Source organism: Hirundo rustica, chromosome 1, assembly GCF_015227805.2.
Source record: "Hirundo rustica isolate bHirRus1 chromosome 1, bHirRus1.pri.v3, whole genome shotgun sequence".
NCBI lineage: Eukaryota > Metazoa > Chordata > Aves > Passeriformes > Hirundinidae > Hirundo > Hirundo rustica.
Genome location: NC_053450.1, coordinates 142100458 through 142113262, shown reverse-complemented (window position 1 = coordinate 142113262; position 12805 = coordinate 142100458). Strand labels below are relative to the sequence as shown.

At 42.6% G+C, this 12805-nt stretch overlaps 1 protein-coding gene across 6 annotated transcripts in view; it reads left to right on the top strand.

Moving 5' to 3' along the window:
- The window catches only part of EPC1 (enhancer of polycomb homolog 1), a 63425-nt gene that overhangs the window by 13072 nt on the left and 37548 nt on the right, over window positions 1–12805 (top strand). For 2 of the 6 annotated variants that reach the window (XR_005699610.2, XM_040056553.2), the window contains exon 1: window positions 920–1266. The exons of 1 other annotated variant lie outside the window; for it this stretch is intronic. Coding sequence is in view for 4 of the 5 variants with exons in the window: in XM_040056553.2 (XP_039912487.1) it covers window positions 1114–1266 (153 nt within the window). In the remaining variant the exon portion in view is untranslated. Of the gene's footprint in view, window positions 1–915; window positions 1267–12805 lie in introns of those variants that run through there. 3 more of the 6 variants (XM_040056544.2, XM_040056560.2, XM_040056568.2) reach the window with 3 other exon arrangements.

Here is a 12805-nt window from a genome sequence, read left to right as displayed (position 1 = left end):
GGGTGAGCTCGTTTGAGCGGGTCACTGATAGTAACTTAAGTCCACGCAAGGCTTAAACCGAAGTGTCTGCACTTTGCTGCCGGACTAAGTTTCTGAAAATCTTAGAGAAACGGGGTGGAAATGCCGTTGTGGAGGTGCCCCGTTCTTCACCGGGTTCGGGCAGGTGCCCGTGTTTCCCCTTCATTTAGCACGGACGCGAACTCGGTTCGGAGACGCGGGGAAGGACAGTGCCCGACGGGCGGCTGAGGGGCCGCGGTTGGGCCCTGAGGCGAGGGGCGCTCCCGGGGTGGCCCCGCGGTCGGACCCCGCCACTCGTGGGACGCCGCTCCGGCCGCGGCCGGGGCACCGCAGCCCTCCCGGGTCGGGGTGAATTCAGAGACTGGCGCCGCTGTCCCGCGGTCTGGAGCCCGAGAGGCCGGAAAGGTCGAGGCCGGCACCTCCCCGCCGCTCTCGCCCAGGTTTCCCAGAGCTGTCATGGTCAGGCGCAGCTCCAGGGGAGGTTCCTCCTGGGGTGAGGGGCTGGGGGCTGCCCCAACTTCTCACCGCGGCAGGAACGGAGCGCGGCTCCGCGGCACAGCTCCGCGGCCGGCGGGCGGAGCGGTGCCGCACACGCTGATTAAAACCCCCTTTGCTCCCCACTGCGCCCCCGAGCCCGGTGCCCCGATCCGGCTCCGGCGGCTCCGAGCCTTCCCGCGCTGCCGAGCCCGCTCGGGCCGCTCGCGCCGCTCGCAGCGTCCCGCGCTCCCGAGCCCGCGCCGCCGTGCCCGCGCCGCGCGCGCTCCCCCCGGGCGGCGCCGTGCCCGCGCCCTGCGCGATGCAGTGTGGGAATGGCTGTGGCGCTGGGGTTGGCTGAAAGAGGCGGCCAGTCGAGGTTTAATGTCCGCCATGTTGGCCGTGGCGTATTGAGCGGAACCGGAGCGGCGGAGGAGCGGAGCCAGCGCCCAGCCCAGCCGCGCCAGCGGGCGCCGCCGGGCCCCGTGTCGGAGTGCGCCCCGCCCCGCCGGGGGAGCCTCGGTCCCTCCATGAGATCGCTCGGCGGGGTCCGGCTCTCAGCTCGGAGCGCGCTTGCTGTCGCCCCCCCCTTCCCAGCCGGAGCCGCCATCGCCGCCTAACATGAGCAAACTGTCGTTCCGGGCCCGGGCGCTGGATGCGTCCAAGCCGCTGCCCGTCTTCCGCTGCGAGGACCTGCCTGACTTGGCCGAATATGCCTCCATTAACCGGGCCGTGCCGCAGATGCCCACGGGCATGGAGAAGGAAGAGGAGTCGGTACGTGAGACCCCCCCCCCCCCAACTCGGCCGGGTCCCACCATCCCCCCCGCACCCGGGCCCCCACCTTCGCCTCTGCGCAAGCACAAAATGGCCGCCATCTTCTCCCCGTTCTCCCCGCCCGCCGGGAGGGGGGGGGATACCCGGGGCGGGAAGGCGCCGAGCCCGGCCGTCCCTCACCGCGCCCTCCCCCGGAGCTCCCCCGCGGCCCCTTCACCCCCTGCTCGTGCCCCGCGGCCGCCGGCGGCCCCTCCGCGGGGCCCCGAAAGGCACAAAGGGGGTCACGTGACACCGCGGGGCGGCCGCCATTTTGTGTCTCGGTCCTTGGGCCGGGCCTGGTGCGGCAGCCGCGAGGAGCAGACGGGGCCCGGCGGCGGCGCCGTGCGGGCGCTGCCCCGCCGGGGGGCGCTGCCGAGCCGGACGGCGCCGCGGGGGGCGCGCGGCGGCGGGAGCGCGCGCGGGCCCGGCTGCCCTCCGGGGAGCGAGAGCGGGGCCCGCTGGGGCCCTTGCCTTTTGCTTTTCCCCTGCCAGGGAGAAAACGTGGAAGGGTTTGTGTTTAGGTTTATCTAAGAACCCTGCAAGTGCCTTCAGACAGGCGCGGTGTGAGTAAAGTTGTGATGGTCACGAAAGTCAGTTCTGAAGCACTGCTCGGTGCAAGGAAATCCGTGTTGGAGGCTAAAAGTCTATCACTTCCTGTTCGATTTTGCTGTCTCAGTGGAGGATGAAACTTTAAACCATTTTGAACTTCAGGGTCATTTAATCATTCACTCAGCACTTTCCAAGATAGGTAAAACAATCAGGAGCTGTTATTGCTGAAGGTAAAACACTTGGTAACTGTTATTGTTGAAGGTTCTGTTGTGAAGTGCATTATTTGCAGTGTTGTAAATCTTTAATTATTTCCGTAGGATAATCGGTTTTCTCCATCTGTGCATTAAGCACAGCAAATAGGGAAGTACCGTAGAAATACAGTTATGTAAGCAGGTTTTGAAATTTGGTTCTAAGAACAAAGGTGACACTAGCTCAGTTGGTTAGAGCAGCCTGCTAATAATGCCAAGGTTGTGGGTTCCATCCTCATATGGACCATTCACTGAAGAGTTGGACTCGATGATCCTTGTGAGTCCTTTCCAAGCCAGAATATTCAGGGATTCTATGACAATTTCCTAGTCCTGAGTTTTTCTACTTGTCAGATTTCCTTTGTCCTTTGAAGGTGACAGGCTATAAAGCTTCTGTTCATAGTTCTAGATGTAGCAAACTTAGAGTTACATTTAAGAACGGTATCGTCTTTACATGAGTTTCCTCTTTGTGGCACTACTGCTTTTAGTTATGGATTCTGTGAATTTTTATGACATGTCTTTGGGCAGAAAGGTTTCTGTACAGTAGTGCACTTTGCCTGTTGTTGCCCATAGAGTAACCAGTCTCTGAGGCTTTTCTTTGCATAACCATTTTAACATAATTTGGTATTTCCAAGTCTTCTGCAAGTCATAAATTGTTTTACATATCTGCTAAAATGTATAATGTGAAGTGTAGTGGTTTTGTGGGGTTTTTTTTTGTTTGATTGGGGTTTTTTAATTATTATTTTTCTAATTTGTAGGTTGGGTTTTTTTCAGGTTGTTTTGGTGGTGTTTATTTTTGTGAAGATGCTTAAAATTTTACCATGGTATTGACTAGGAATTATTTAAGCAGCAGGTAGCAGTGCTTAGGATGCTTGTGTTTCTTTTGGGCACAGTAGGTATATTCTGAATCGATACCTGTAGATTCTGAATATGAGAGGAAGCACCTTTAATTTCCTCTTGTACCGTAATTTTAAATTTTGTTGTTTGCCATGGCGCTTGCTGAGTTTATCTCTCAGTTCAAGAGAGTGAGAGTGCATGCATGCATTTATTTATGTAGAAATGTCAGGTTGCTGTCTCTCTCTTCTACTGTTTGCCTGGCAGTTACAAGTTTTCAGCCTAGAAAATTACATGGGCTGTCTGTATAATCTCCGTAATTCCAGACATATATGTCCTGGCGAAGTAAAAGTAGTCATGGGCAAGGAAAATATTTTAAACATTAATTATAAGACTTGTTTTTGTGGTTAATGTGATGCTTTTGTTTCCTAAATTTAGCTTTGAGGGTTAGCTCTAGGAGTAAGTAGACACTTCCCACAGCTGAAGTTTGCTCCTGCGTTTATTTTGAATATGTGTGTACACACACAACACACACCCCCAGAAGAAATTTGTTTGCCATTAGTAAGCACAGGTGTCTTTTTGAATCTTTTTGGACCTTCTTTCATAAAGTAATTGCTATTAAAGTCTTGTTCCCTATTGGTTCTGCAAACTTGCTAAATTTCCTTCCTTCTCTCTTGTTGCCCTAAAAAACTTTCTCTTTGGTTTGTATTAGTGTTGACAACAGACAACAATTCTATGAATGAAGTTGTGGCAAACCTCATAGGTTTAATACCTAGTGTGTTCTGTTTCCCAAACTTCAGGCCATGCAGGGTTTTGAAAAGTTGATAGTTTGTGTTATGTAGCTGAAGACTTGAGTTGGAGGATTTTTTTTTCCCTGATGCTTACAAAAATGATAGAAGTTTTTATTACAAGCAGATGGCAAAAGTGTCCGAAAGATTCTGGAGGAGAGGGTGTCTTCAACTAGTGTGAATTAGCATTTATAACTTTTTATAAATAGAATTCTAACATTGGTTTGAATTTTGCATAAAATTAATTTTAAATGAACAGATATTTGGAGCTAAGAGCTCTCCTCTTGACTAAATAACTTTCCCGAGGGAAAAATGCAATCAAGGAGATTTAATATTCAGGCATCGAGTCACAAGATATTTAAATGACTAATTACTGTTTTGATGCACAAAAAAGAATCTTATTTTGCTTCCCTTTCATCTTAACTTTTTCCCATCCTGATTCTACAAAGAAGTAAGTAGTGAAAATAGTGCATGTGCCTTATTAGAACTGGAAACATCAGTTCAGAAGCGACGCTCTCTAAGGGTCTTCTGAAGGAAAAACAACCATGCTGAGTCTATGGGAGTTGTAAAATACGCAGTTGATCCCGGGATATAGTAACCCTTTTAAAGGAAGTGACAGCTAAGGGCCTTAAGTGGTTTGGGTCTGTTACAAGTAGCCTGCCTTGCCTCAAGCCGTGGCTTCAGTCAGTGGTTTTGTTTGGAGGTAGAGGAACTAGTAGAAACCCTCTTTGACATGGGGGCAAGTGGCACTGGAGGTTGCCAGCTGATCCTGTGTTCTGACAATTGGTTTAGCTGCCAGGTTTCTGAGATAAACACGTTGTGGCCGTTGCCAAGTCTGTTGCTACATCTAAGAAACTAAAAAATATCACGAGACATACACATCTAAAAACAAACAAAAAAACCCTTGAAAATGGAATGGATCTTCTTATGCAACACTAAATATCCACTATATTATTTCAAAATGCTTTTTTTGAGCAAAACAGATGCTCAAATGCTGTAATTTTGAGAACCAGAGAACAGGCCACTGTCAGTAATGCAGAAATGCATATTTGGCTATCAAGTCGATTGATAACTGTGAATAAGTAAGTAGGTGAAGTAGATTTATTTATCATTTATAAAGGACTTTTAAAAAGGTGTTGCTTTGTGTATCCTGTGGTTTTCTATTTCTGAGGAGGATGTTGCTTTTTTTTTAACTAGAAATTCATATTCTAGACTGTAAGGAGACAGCTGGAAAAGCAGAGCAGAGGTAACTTTGGTTAAGCAAGATAAAAAGTGAAAAAATATGACAGACTGAAGCTTTTTGAACATGTTCAGTGACATTTCAGAAAGAAAGCATGCATAGCTCTACAGGCAGCCTAGATTTGATGGCCTCCAACCAAACTAAGGAAGACTACAAAATTTGTTTTCCTTGCATTTTTTTTGAAAGGAAAGTAGAAAGAACACACTCTACATCCCTAGCCTCTAGGTTCTCTTAAAAATAGAAGGCAGAGGGGGATGAGGAAGGGGTGTAGAGACTTTGTGGATAATTTTAAAAATATATCCTTAGGAAAATTAGTGTAGTTGGCTGGGTTTTTGGTTTTTTTAAGGGAGTTTTAAAAAGGAATAAAGCTATGTGTTTGAAGGACACCATGTCAGCATTACGAGGCTTTTTTAAAACATTGGGAAGTTAAAATGTCTTAGTTGAAGCAGTGCCCTAGCAAAGATTAGCATGAGCAGAGATACTTTTAATTAAGTTCCCTAACATTTGAGAAATTAATTACTTAATAGAAAAAATTGTCTGTGTTGGTGACATTTCCAGAGTTAATAACAGCCCTAGGGTTGTGGGAATTATCACGAGTGTATGGAGGGGAGTTGTTTGACTTTTTCCTTGAGTGAGTTTGTTATCCTCATGTAAATTCTGATAGTACTATGGTCTGCTAAGGTTTTGGATGTTAATTTTGATTTTTGTCTTCTGCCTGTTCAGGTTTGTATAGATTAAATGCACTTTCTCCCTTAGGTCAGGTTTTTTGAATGCCAGTGTCTCTGGCGTTTGTTGTTGAGGCAGGAGTGAGAATGTTGTTCCTTTATTCAGTTATTCCTAACTCCCTCTTCTGGCTGGGATCCTGGTCTGGTGATGAATTCTTGTCCTCACCTTAGCTCTGAAGTAGCTGTTTGCTTGTCCTGCTAGATTTCTGACAGTGATGCACTGCATGGAGTTGTTTTCTTGTGGATCATAGTTTAAATTTAAAGCTTGATTTCTAATTTTAGTTAGTGTTGCTAGTTACAGATTGAAGAATTAAGCACCCAGAGTCCAAAATTATGATCTGTACAGCTGTTCATTCAGTTCTTACTGTTTTCCTTTCGTATGTGTCATGATGTAATTGACAGCTTGCACAGCGGGTGGAATTAAGTCTGTATGTGTAATTATCATTTCTGGATACTGTCATACTCTGTTACCTGGTGTTTGAGCAAACTGTTGAAATAGCTTAAACTGTGCTTTTGATATCTTGAAATGCACAGTTTTATTATCTTTCCTGACCTGGCTTTCTTTAAGAAAAGCTTATTTGTTAAAATTTCATTATTAGATGTAATTTTCCCCCTTCTTCCCCTTTCAGCATAACCTGTCAGTATTTGCTAAATGCTGTACAAGACCTGATGAGGATAAGATAATGTTCATTCAAATGCTTCAGAGTACTTCAAACATATTCTCTAATAGGATGTGTCTTAATTTAACAAAGCACTGCATGGTAAATTTTCATTTACGAAGTTTGGATAGGCTCAAGGATCACATCCTTTCCGTGGAACTGCCTTGGGTGATGCTCGCACAGATCTCTGCCAAGCCATATCTGCACAGAAAAATGTCTTTCTCCTCCCAAATCTATAATGTAGGCATTGGGAGGCTACCATATCCAGCGTCTCTTGCTGCTAAAACAGCTGTTTTTAGCTTATCAAGAGGAAAACGTTCCTATACAAGGAGTGTACAAAAAGGCACCCATATGTTACCATCTAAGCCCTAATAAATTCAAAATGTGTGAAGTAAGCATGTGGCTGAGGTATAGTGAGTCAGTGCATGTTCAGTCTTATATATGGTAATTTCACTAAGAGTTCTCTCTAATGTTTGTTGCATTCTTGCCAGCTTAAGAAACTGCATTCTGTGAGTGCATCCATAAAAGTGTGTATTTCTAATTGTGTGCATGTTGCCTCGAGTACTCTTAAAATAACCACTGCCTTACTGCCGCATGATTCATGGATATTGAGTATTTTAGAATCTTATTGGGGCATCAGAATTACATGAATGTAAAATCATAGCAGGTACTCTAACTGAATCATTAGCTTCCAGTCTGGGCTTGGAGTTTTTTTTCCTTTGCTGCAGTGTTAGGAAACTCTGTAAAGTTTTTTGCTTACTAACAGAAGAGAACCTGTCCCCTCCTCTCCAGCTGTAGAAGCTCTGAAATGTTAAGCAGAACAACTGAACTCCTTTAGTGGTCTCTTTATAGAAAAGGACAACTGAAACATTAAAGTAGAGACGCCTCTTTTTGCATAGTCTTTGAGTCCCATAAAGTGGAAGAGTACTGGTTTTTTGTTTGTGTTGTGTTCCCCTTTGTGCATCTTTGCTGTTCACTCATAGCAAAGGCATTAATTTTGTATGCCAGTCTAATGTTTTTTTAGTGCATAATTACACTGAAGTAATAGATTACATTTCCAATAACCTACATGCCTGATAGGAGGGGAACAGAAACAAGGGCTTTTTGCAGTTTTGTCTAAAGGAACAGTCTACAGACACCTCAGTTTGTAGCTTGAAGAGATTTTTCTGTGAGGTCATGTTATGACCTTAGCTTTACCACTTAGTTTGGTACTGAGCTTAGTCATTTACTTCACATATACCTGTGTGAAAAAGGTTTGAAATTAACCTTTCGAGAGAAATAATATGGCAGTTCGTGACAAGTGGGGCCAAAATTTCAAGTATAAGAGTAATAGTGATGACTTCCTGCATATTCCATGTTCAGTTACACCAAAGTTTTCTGTTCTGTTTGATGTTATTCTGTGCACCTGAGCATTCATGCAAGTTAGGAAATCTGGCAGATCATGAGGAGTGAGCAGTTCATGTACCGCCTTCAGCTACCTGAAGAATGTTAATCCTGTGATGTGAAACCCATCTGCAGCAGTAGTGCTCCCTTTAAAGTCAGAGGGATGGTGGTAGCGTAGACTTCTCTTACAGGTTGGTGCAATTTTTTTGAGTCTGGAATGAGACTGAGTAAATTTTGCTTTTGGTTTCTCACTGGGATGGGCCTTCATCTATGAAGAAGACTTATAGATTATGCCTTTGGTATTTGACAACTTCCTGGAAGCTGGCAGTTTGGTGTAAAAGTTGAGGAATCATGATATATGTCTTGTTACACCATAGGGAGGTCAGGCACTAACTTGAATTTGTTAGCATGGGACTGCCATGAAGGTGGTTTGATAAGGTGATGTTCTGTATATGCTGTCAGTAAACATGTGATAATGGTAAAGGTGTGTATACTCTAAAGAATGCTGAAAATACTTAGACTTTCAGAAAATAGTAGGAGTTGGTTACGCATGTCAGAGGCTTTTACAGGAGGTCCCAGATTCTCTTTTAAAATTAAGGATATGAATTGGTAGACTTCAGTTTGATTATTGTCTATAATGCTAATTTTGAAAGAGGTTTTTCCTTTTGAAAGCAGGATTGTTAAGGCATTTTCAATAATCTTAATGGAATGAAGCTCTGTCAAGTAATGTTTAGGGTGGATAGTAGCAAAAGCATCTTCATCTAGAGAGCATGGCTGGGCACTGGAGCAGGTTCCCCATGGAAGTGGTCACAGGAGCAAACCTGACAGAGTTCAAGAAGCACCTGGACAGTATTCTCAGACATATGTTGTAACTCATGGGATTGTTCTGGACGGAGCCAGGAGCTGGACTTGATGATCCCTGTGGGTCTCTTCCAGCTCTGGATGTTCTGTGACTTTGAGTTACGTATGTATACAAAAGCAGTATAGTTTCTCTTAAGAAAGCTGTTCCAGAAAAGCTATATGTGGACTGCTCTTACAGAATCCATTTGATGTATGTATTCTCAGCTTATTTTTACCCTGTTGAGCGCATCCCAATAATTGCACCAAGAGAAGTTGTGTAACAGCAGTGGCTTTTTGCGTAGCAGAGTCAACTACAGTGAGACCATTTGTCCATGTTCACATTTGAGGTTAAAAAGGTTAGATGTACTTAATACTCACTTACTTGGAATAAGCATGTTTAACAGTTGGAAGAGTTTAAAAATGTTTGTATTGAACCAGGGAAGGGAGGATGCCCACAAATATAACTCTGTTGGCAGTGCTCTTGAGAGCCCAAGAAGTAATACAGCTGTCAGGGATTTGGAGGAGAGGAGTTTGTCAGGGTAAACTGTAAATCATTTTAAAGCCAGATTAGTATGGAAAGGCTTTACCTTCTGGGAATTTTTGCAGCTGGCCTTAAAGAGGAGCCCCAAAATGTTATCTTCCTGACTCTTTCTCAGCTTTGATCCATCATATAATGTATTTCAGCAAAAGATTGGGTATTAATTGTATGCAGAAGAATATGAATAATGGTAGGAATAATAATGCAGTCACCTTAATGTATGAGAAGTATAGTGATTCTTTTCTTTTTAATAGCTAACATTCTGTTTTTATTCCAGTAAAATTTTAGTTTTTCATGGGAACCTGCCTAGTATTAATTTGCTTCAGGTAGGAAGAATATGCAGTGTAGCAAGCTAATCTTTTCATTGAGTAGACCACTTTGCTTGTAGCCGTCACAATAATTGTGCCCTAATTATATGATTGTATTCCTCAGAAATGTATATGCAATTATTTAGCAATTTGTTAAGGGTATTTAGTCTGACTTTTGAATACCTCTAAATGAATGCAATTTTTTTTTAAGTTTTTGGTTTATAGGGCCAATCATGCTTTTATGTGTGGGCATCTGCTCTGCTAGAATGGAATATTGTAATTGGCCGGCTGTAGGTGTATGTAATAAGTTACTTGTTCTTTTTCTACTACTTTTCCACATTGTATTTGTAAGAGGAAACACTAGCTTTAGTATCAAGGAACACATTAAATGACTGATGTACTAGGCAGAAGATGCTGGCTGCTGCTTTTGTCTGTAGATGTACTCTTCCTGTTCAGTGAGTATGTTCTGCTCTCCCATCCACCTTTATGTTGTGTTTTTCTGTGTGTTCAGCTTTATATGCTTTCAAGGACTAACCCTGTTCTTAGTAAACAGATAGGTGAAGGTGAATTGCATCAATTGAGGCTGGAACAAAAGTTCGAAAACTTTCTCCTCTGTCAGTTTCTTCAAGCACAGATCGATAGTTTGAGTGAGAGAGGAAACGATCCTCTTAAGGTTTAAGTACCATACTTAAAGACTTGTTTCCTTTATATTTAATCAGGAATTAAGAAATTAATGATTTTTGAATTGGAAACTTTCAAGAGGGTGTATTTGGAGAGGATTGCTTTCCAACATCCGTTGGAGTTCGTACTTTATATCAATTTCTAGACTTCAATGTTCCTTCCAAGTTACAAAGAGGAATAACTGATCTTGTAGCCTGCCTGGAGGACTTTTGAAGCTTGCATTTGAGGAGAGGGACTGGTAACAAAGGCTGTCCTATACACACTAATGCTATTCTTTGTCTTCTGTTATAATAGCTGTAATCTTCAGGTTTTTTGTTGGTCAGGTGATTAATCCAGACCATGGCTGCTGGGAAGATGTTAGCGTGCAAAGATGAATTCTACATAGGCTTCTTTTTCCAGATTTTGCTTTTCAGAATGCAAGGATTTTGTGCCAGGCGTGTTGTTGTGAAAGTGTAATGATTGTGGATTAAATATGTTTAGGAAGGGGAAGAAAGGGTGCCCATTGCTTTTTCAAACTCTATTGATTTGTAATTAGTCCCACTGAAAATGCCTTTCTCAGCAGAAGTACTTTACGTGACTTGATGTTTTTTGTTTTACTCTGTGCCATTATCATTCCCTAAGCTACTCTGTCTACGGAGTATGTAGCATCTTTTCCTTCAGGCATTTCCCAGTATTTAATTATTTGAAATGCCTCATTCTCTTGTATTTCTAAATTCTCTAGTTTTGGTCTCCTTTTTGAAGTTTCTTTAAACACTGATGATAAAGTTGGATTTCTGATTTCCCCTGTGCCCTTGTTTTTGCTTCAGAAATGAAGCTTTTCACTGTGAGGTGAGGCCCCAATCTTGTATTAGTATTTCAGCAGGACATGTCTTGTGTGCCTTTTTGGTACTTGATTTTTCTCAGTACTTAAATAGAAGAAAGAATTCTGGAAAGAGTGACAGAAAGTAGGAACTGGCTTCAGAATAAGGTTTTGTAATATTGTGATGTGACTTAAAATACTTATAATTCAGTAACCTAGATCTGATATATCTTGTAAAAAAGCTGAATTCAAGACAGCAGGGTGGTTTTATTGTAAAGTTCATGAATAAGGCTACAGGTGAAAGCCAGTGAATCTGAATTCTGCAGGATGTTTTGTGTTATGTACAGAATCCTTTAAGCAGGTTATGCAGAAGGGTTGGATCTTTCAGATACTTAGAGATGCACTTCTGTACTCTTTTCATGGTTCTCAAGGATTTCTTTTTTTGTTTTCACGCATTCTTTGCCAAAGATGATGACCTTGCTTCTTCTTCTCTTGCTATTTATCTTGTTCAGTTAGAAGGAAGTTATTAATATTGGTGTACTTGCTTTGTTTTCTGATGAAGATGCTGTGGTCTTGAAGTAGGCCAAGTACAAAATGAGACTGTTCAAGTATTTAGGATTAAAAGCAGTTTAATACAGTCCCTCTTGGGGAACTAATGTTTTTCATAGTACTTCAAGTCAATAGGCAAGAACTTATGCTCTTGCTCTATATATGAGGTGAAGGAACTTGAGCTGCTAAAACTGGGGTAAAATAGCTTCCCTTTTCTTGTCAATAATGTAAGGTTTGTTCTGTGAGAAGGAAGTGTGTGTGGGAAGTCAATAAAACATGCGTGTTTACAAAGCACCTCTGTCTAATAAGTCTTTACCAGAGCTGTAGGATAAGAATGATTAACAGAAATTTCTGTTGTATGTTCATGCTCTCAGCTTTTCTCTGAAGGAGAATTATTTCCTTTGAGGTGTCTTGTCTTCAGAAGAAGTTCAGAATATGGAAAAAAACCTGGCACTTCTTGGACTAGAACAGAAAACATGAGGTTTGTTGCAGTTAATGCTTAAACCCTTTCGTCTGGCTGGTTTTCCACAACATCTGTACTTTACTACAGAAGGACCTTGTGCTGGTAGTTATGAAATGTTTTCTTTGAGGGTTTTAGCTGTCTTTTAAGTGATTAGGATGTGGGCTGCAGAATGTCTTAGAAATAATGACAAAACCTGACTGAGGAAGCTGGTGAGGAAAGAGAAGCTCTGGAGTGGTCCTAGTAAGTTTCTGTTACTGAGGAAAGTAACAAGCATCTACTAGCTTTAACTTTGAGGAATTGCTGTCATGGGTAGGTTGTGGAACAAAGTAACAGGTTTGTTATTAGAAGGCAACAGTTTTGGTATTGTGTGTCAGGGTAGTGTGAAATTCTGAAGCCTTCCTGAAGCAATAAGAAAAATATTCATAGGTAGTCTCATTGGTAAATGAGAGCCTATCAAAAAACCAAACTTGTGAAACCAAGTCATCAATCTGTTCATTATTCATTAATTTCATCACGTAAAAAGGGTCCCTGTTGCGTGATTTAGTAACATGATTATTTTTAAATGTTGAATCCAGAACTTGGCTTAACTTGGTAATTTTAAAAATTAAAGTAGGGCAGTATCTGGCATTTTATTTTTCCTTGTATTAAATTGTGATTTCACTGGTGTAATTTTCTGGAAAATTAATAGTTTGAGTGTTTTCCAGTGTTGGTTTTCTTAGGAAAATCGTTGTCCTGTCTCAGCAAAATAAGTTTGACTTCTTAGTTGACTTGTACTCAAGAGAAACTCTGTATCAGAAGCATTTGTTTTAGTTAGTAGATGGAAGGGGAAGACTTAGTGATAATTTTGCTGAAGAGAGTGTCTTACCCCTCATTGTTTTGCACTTGTGGTCAGGTGTGTA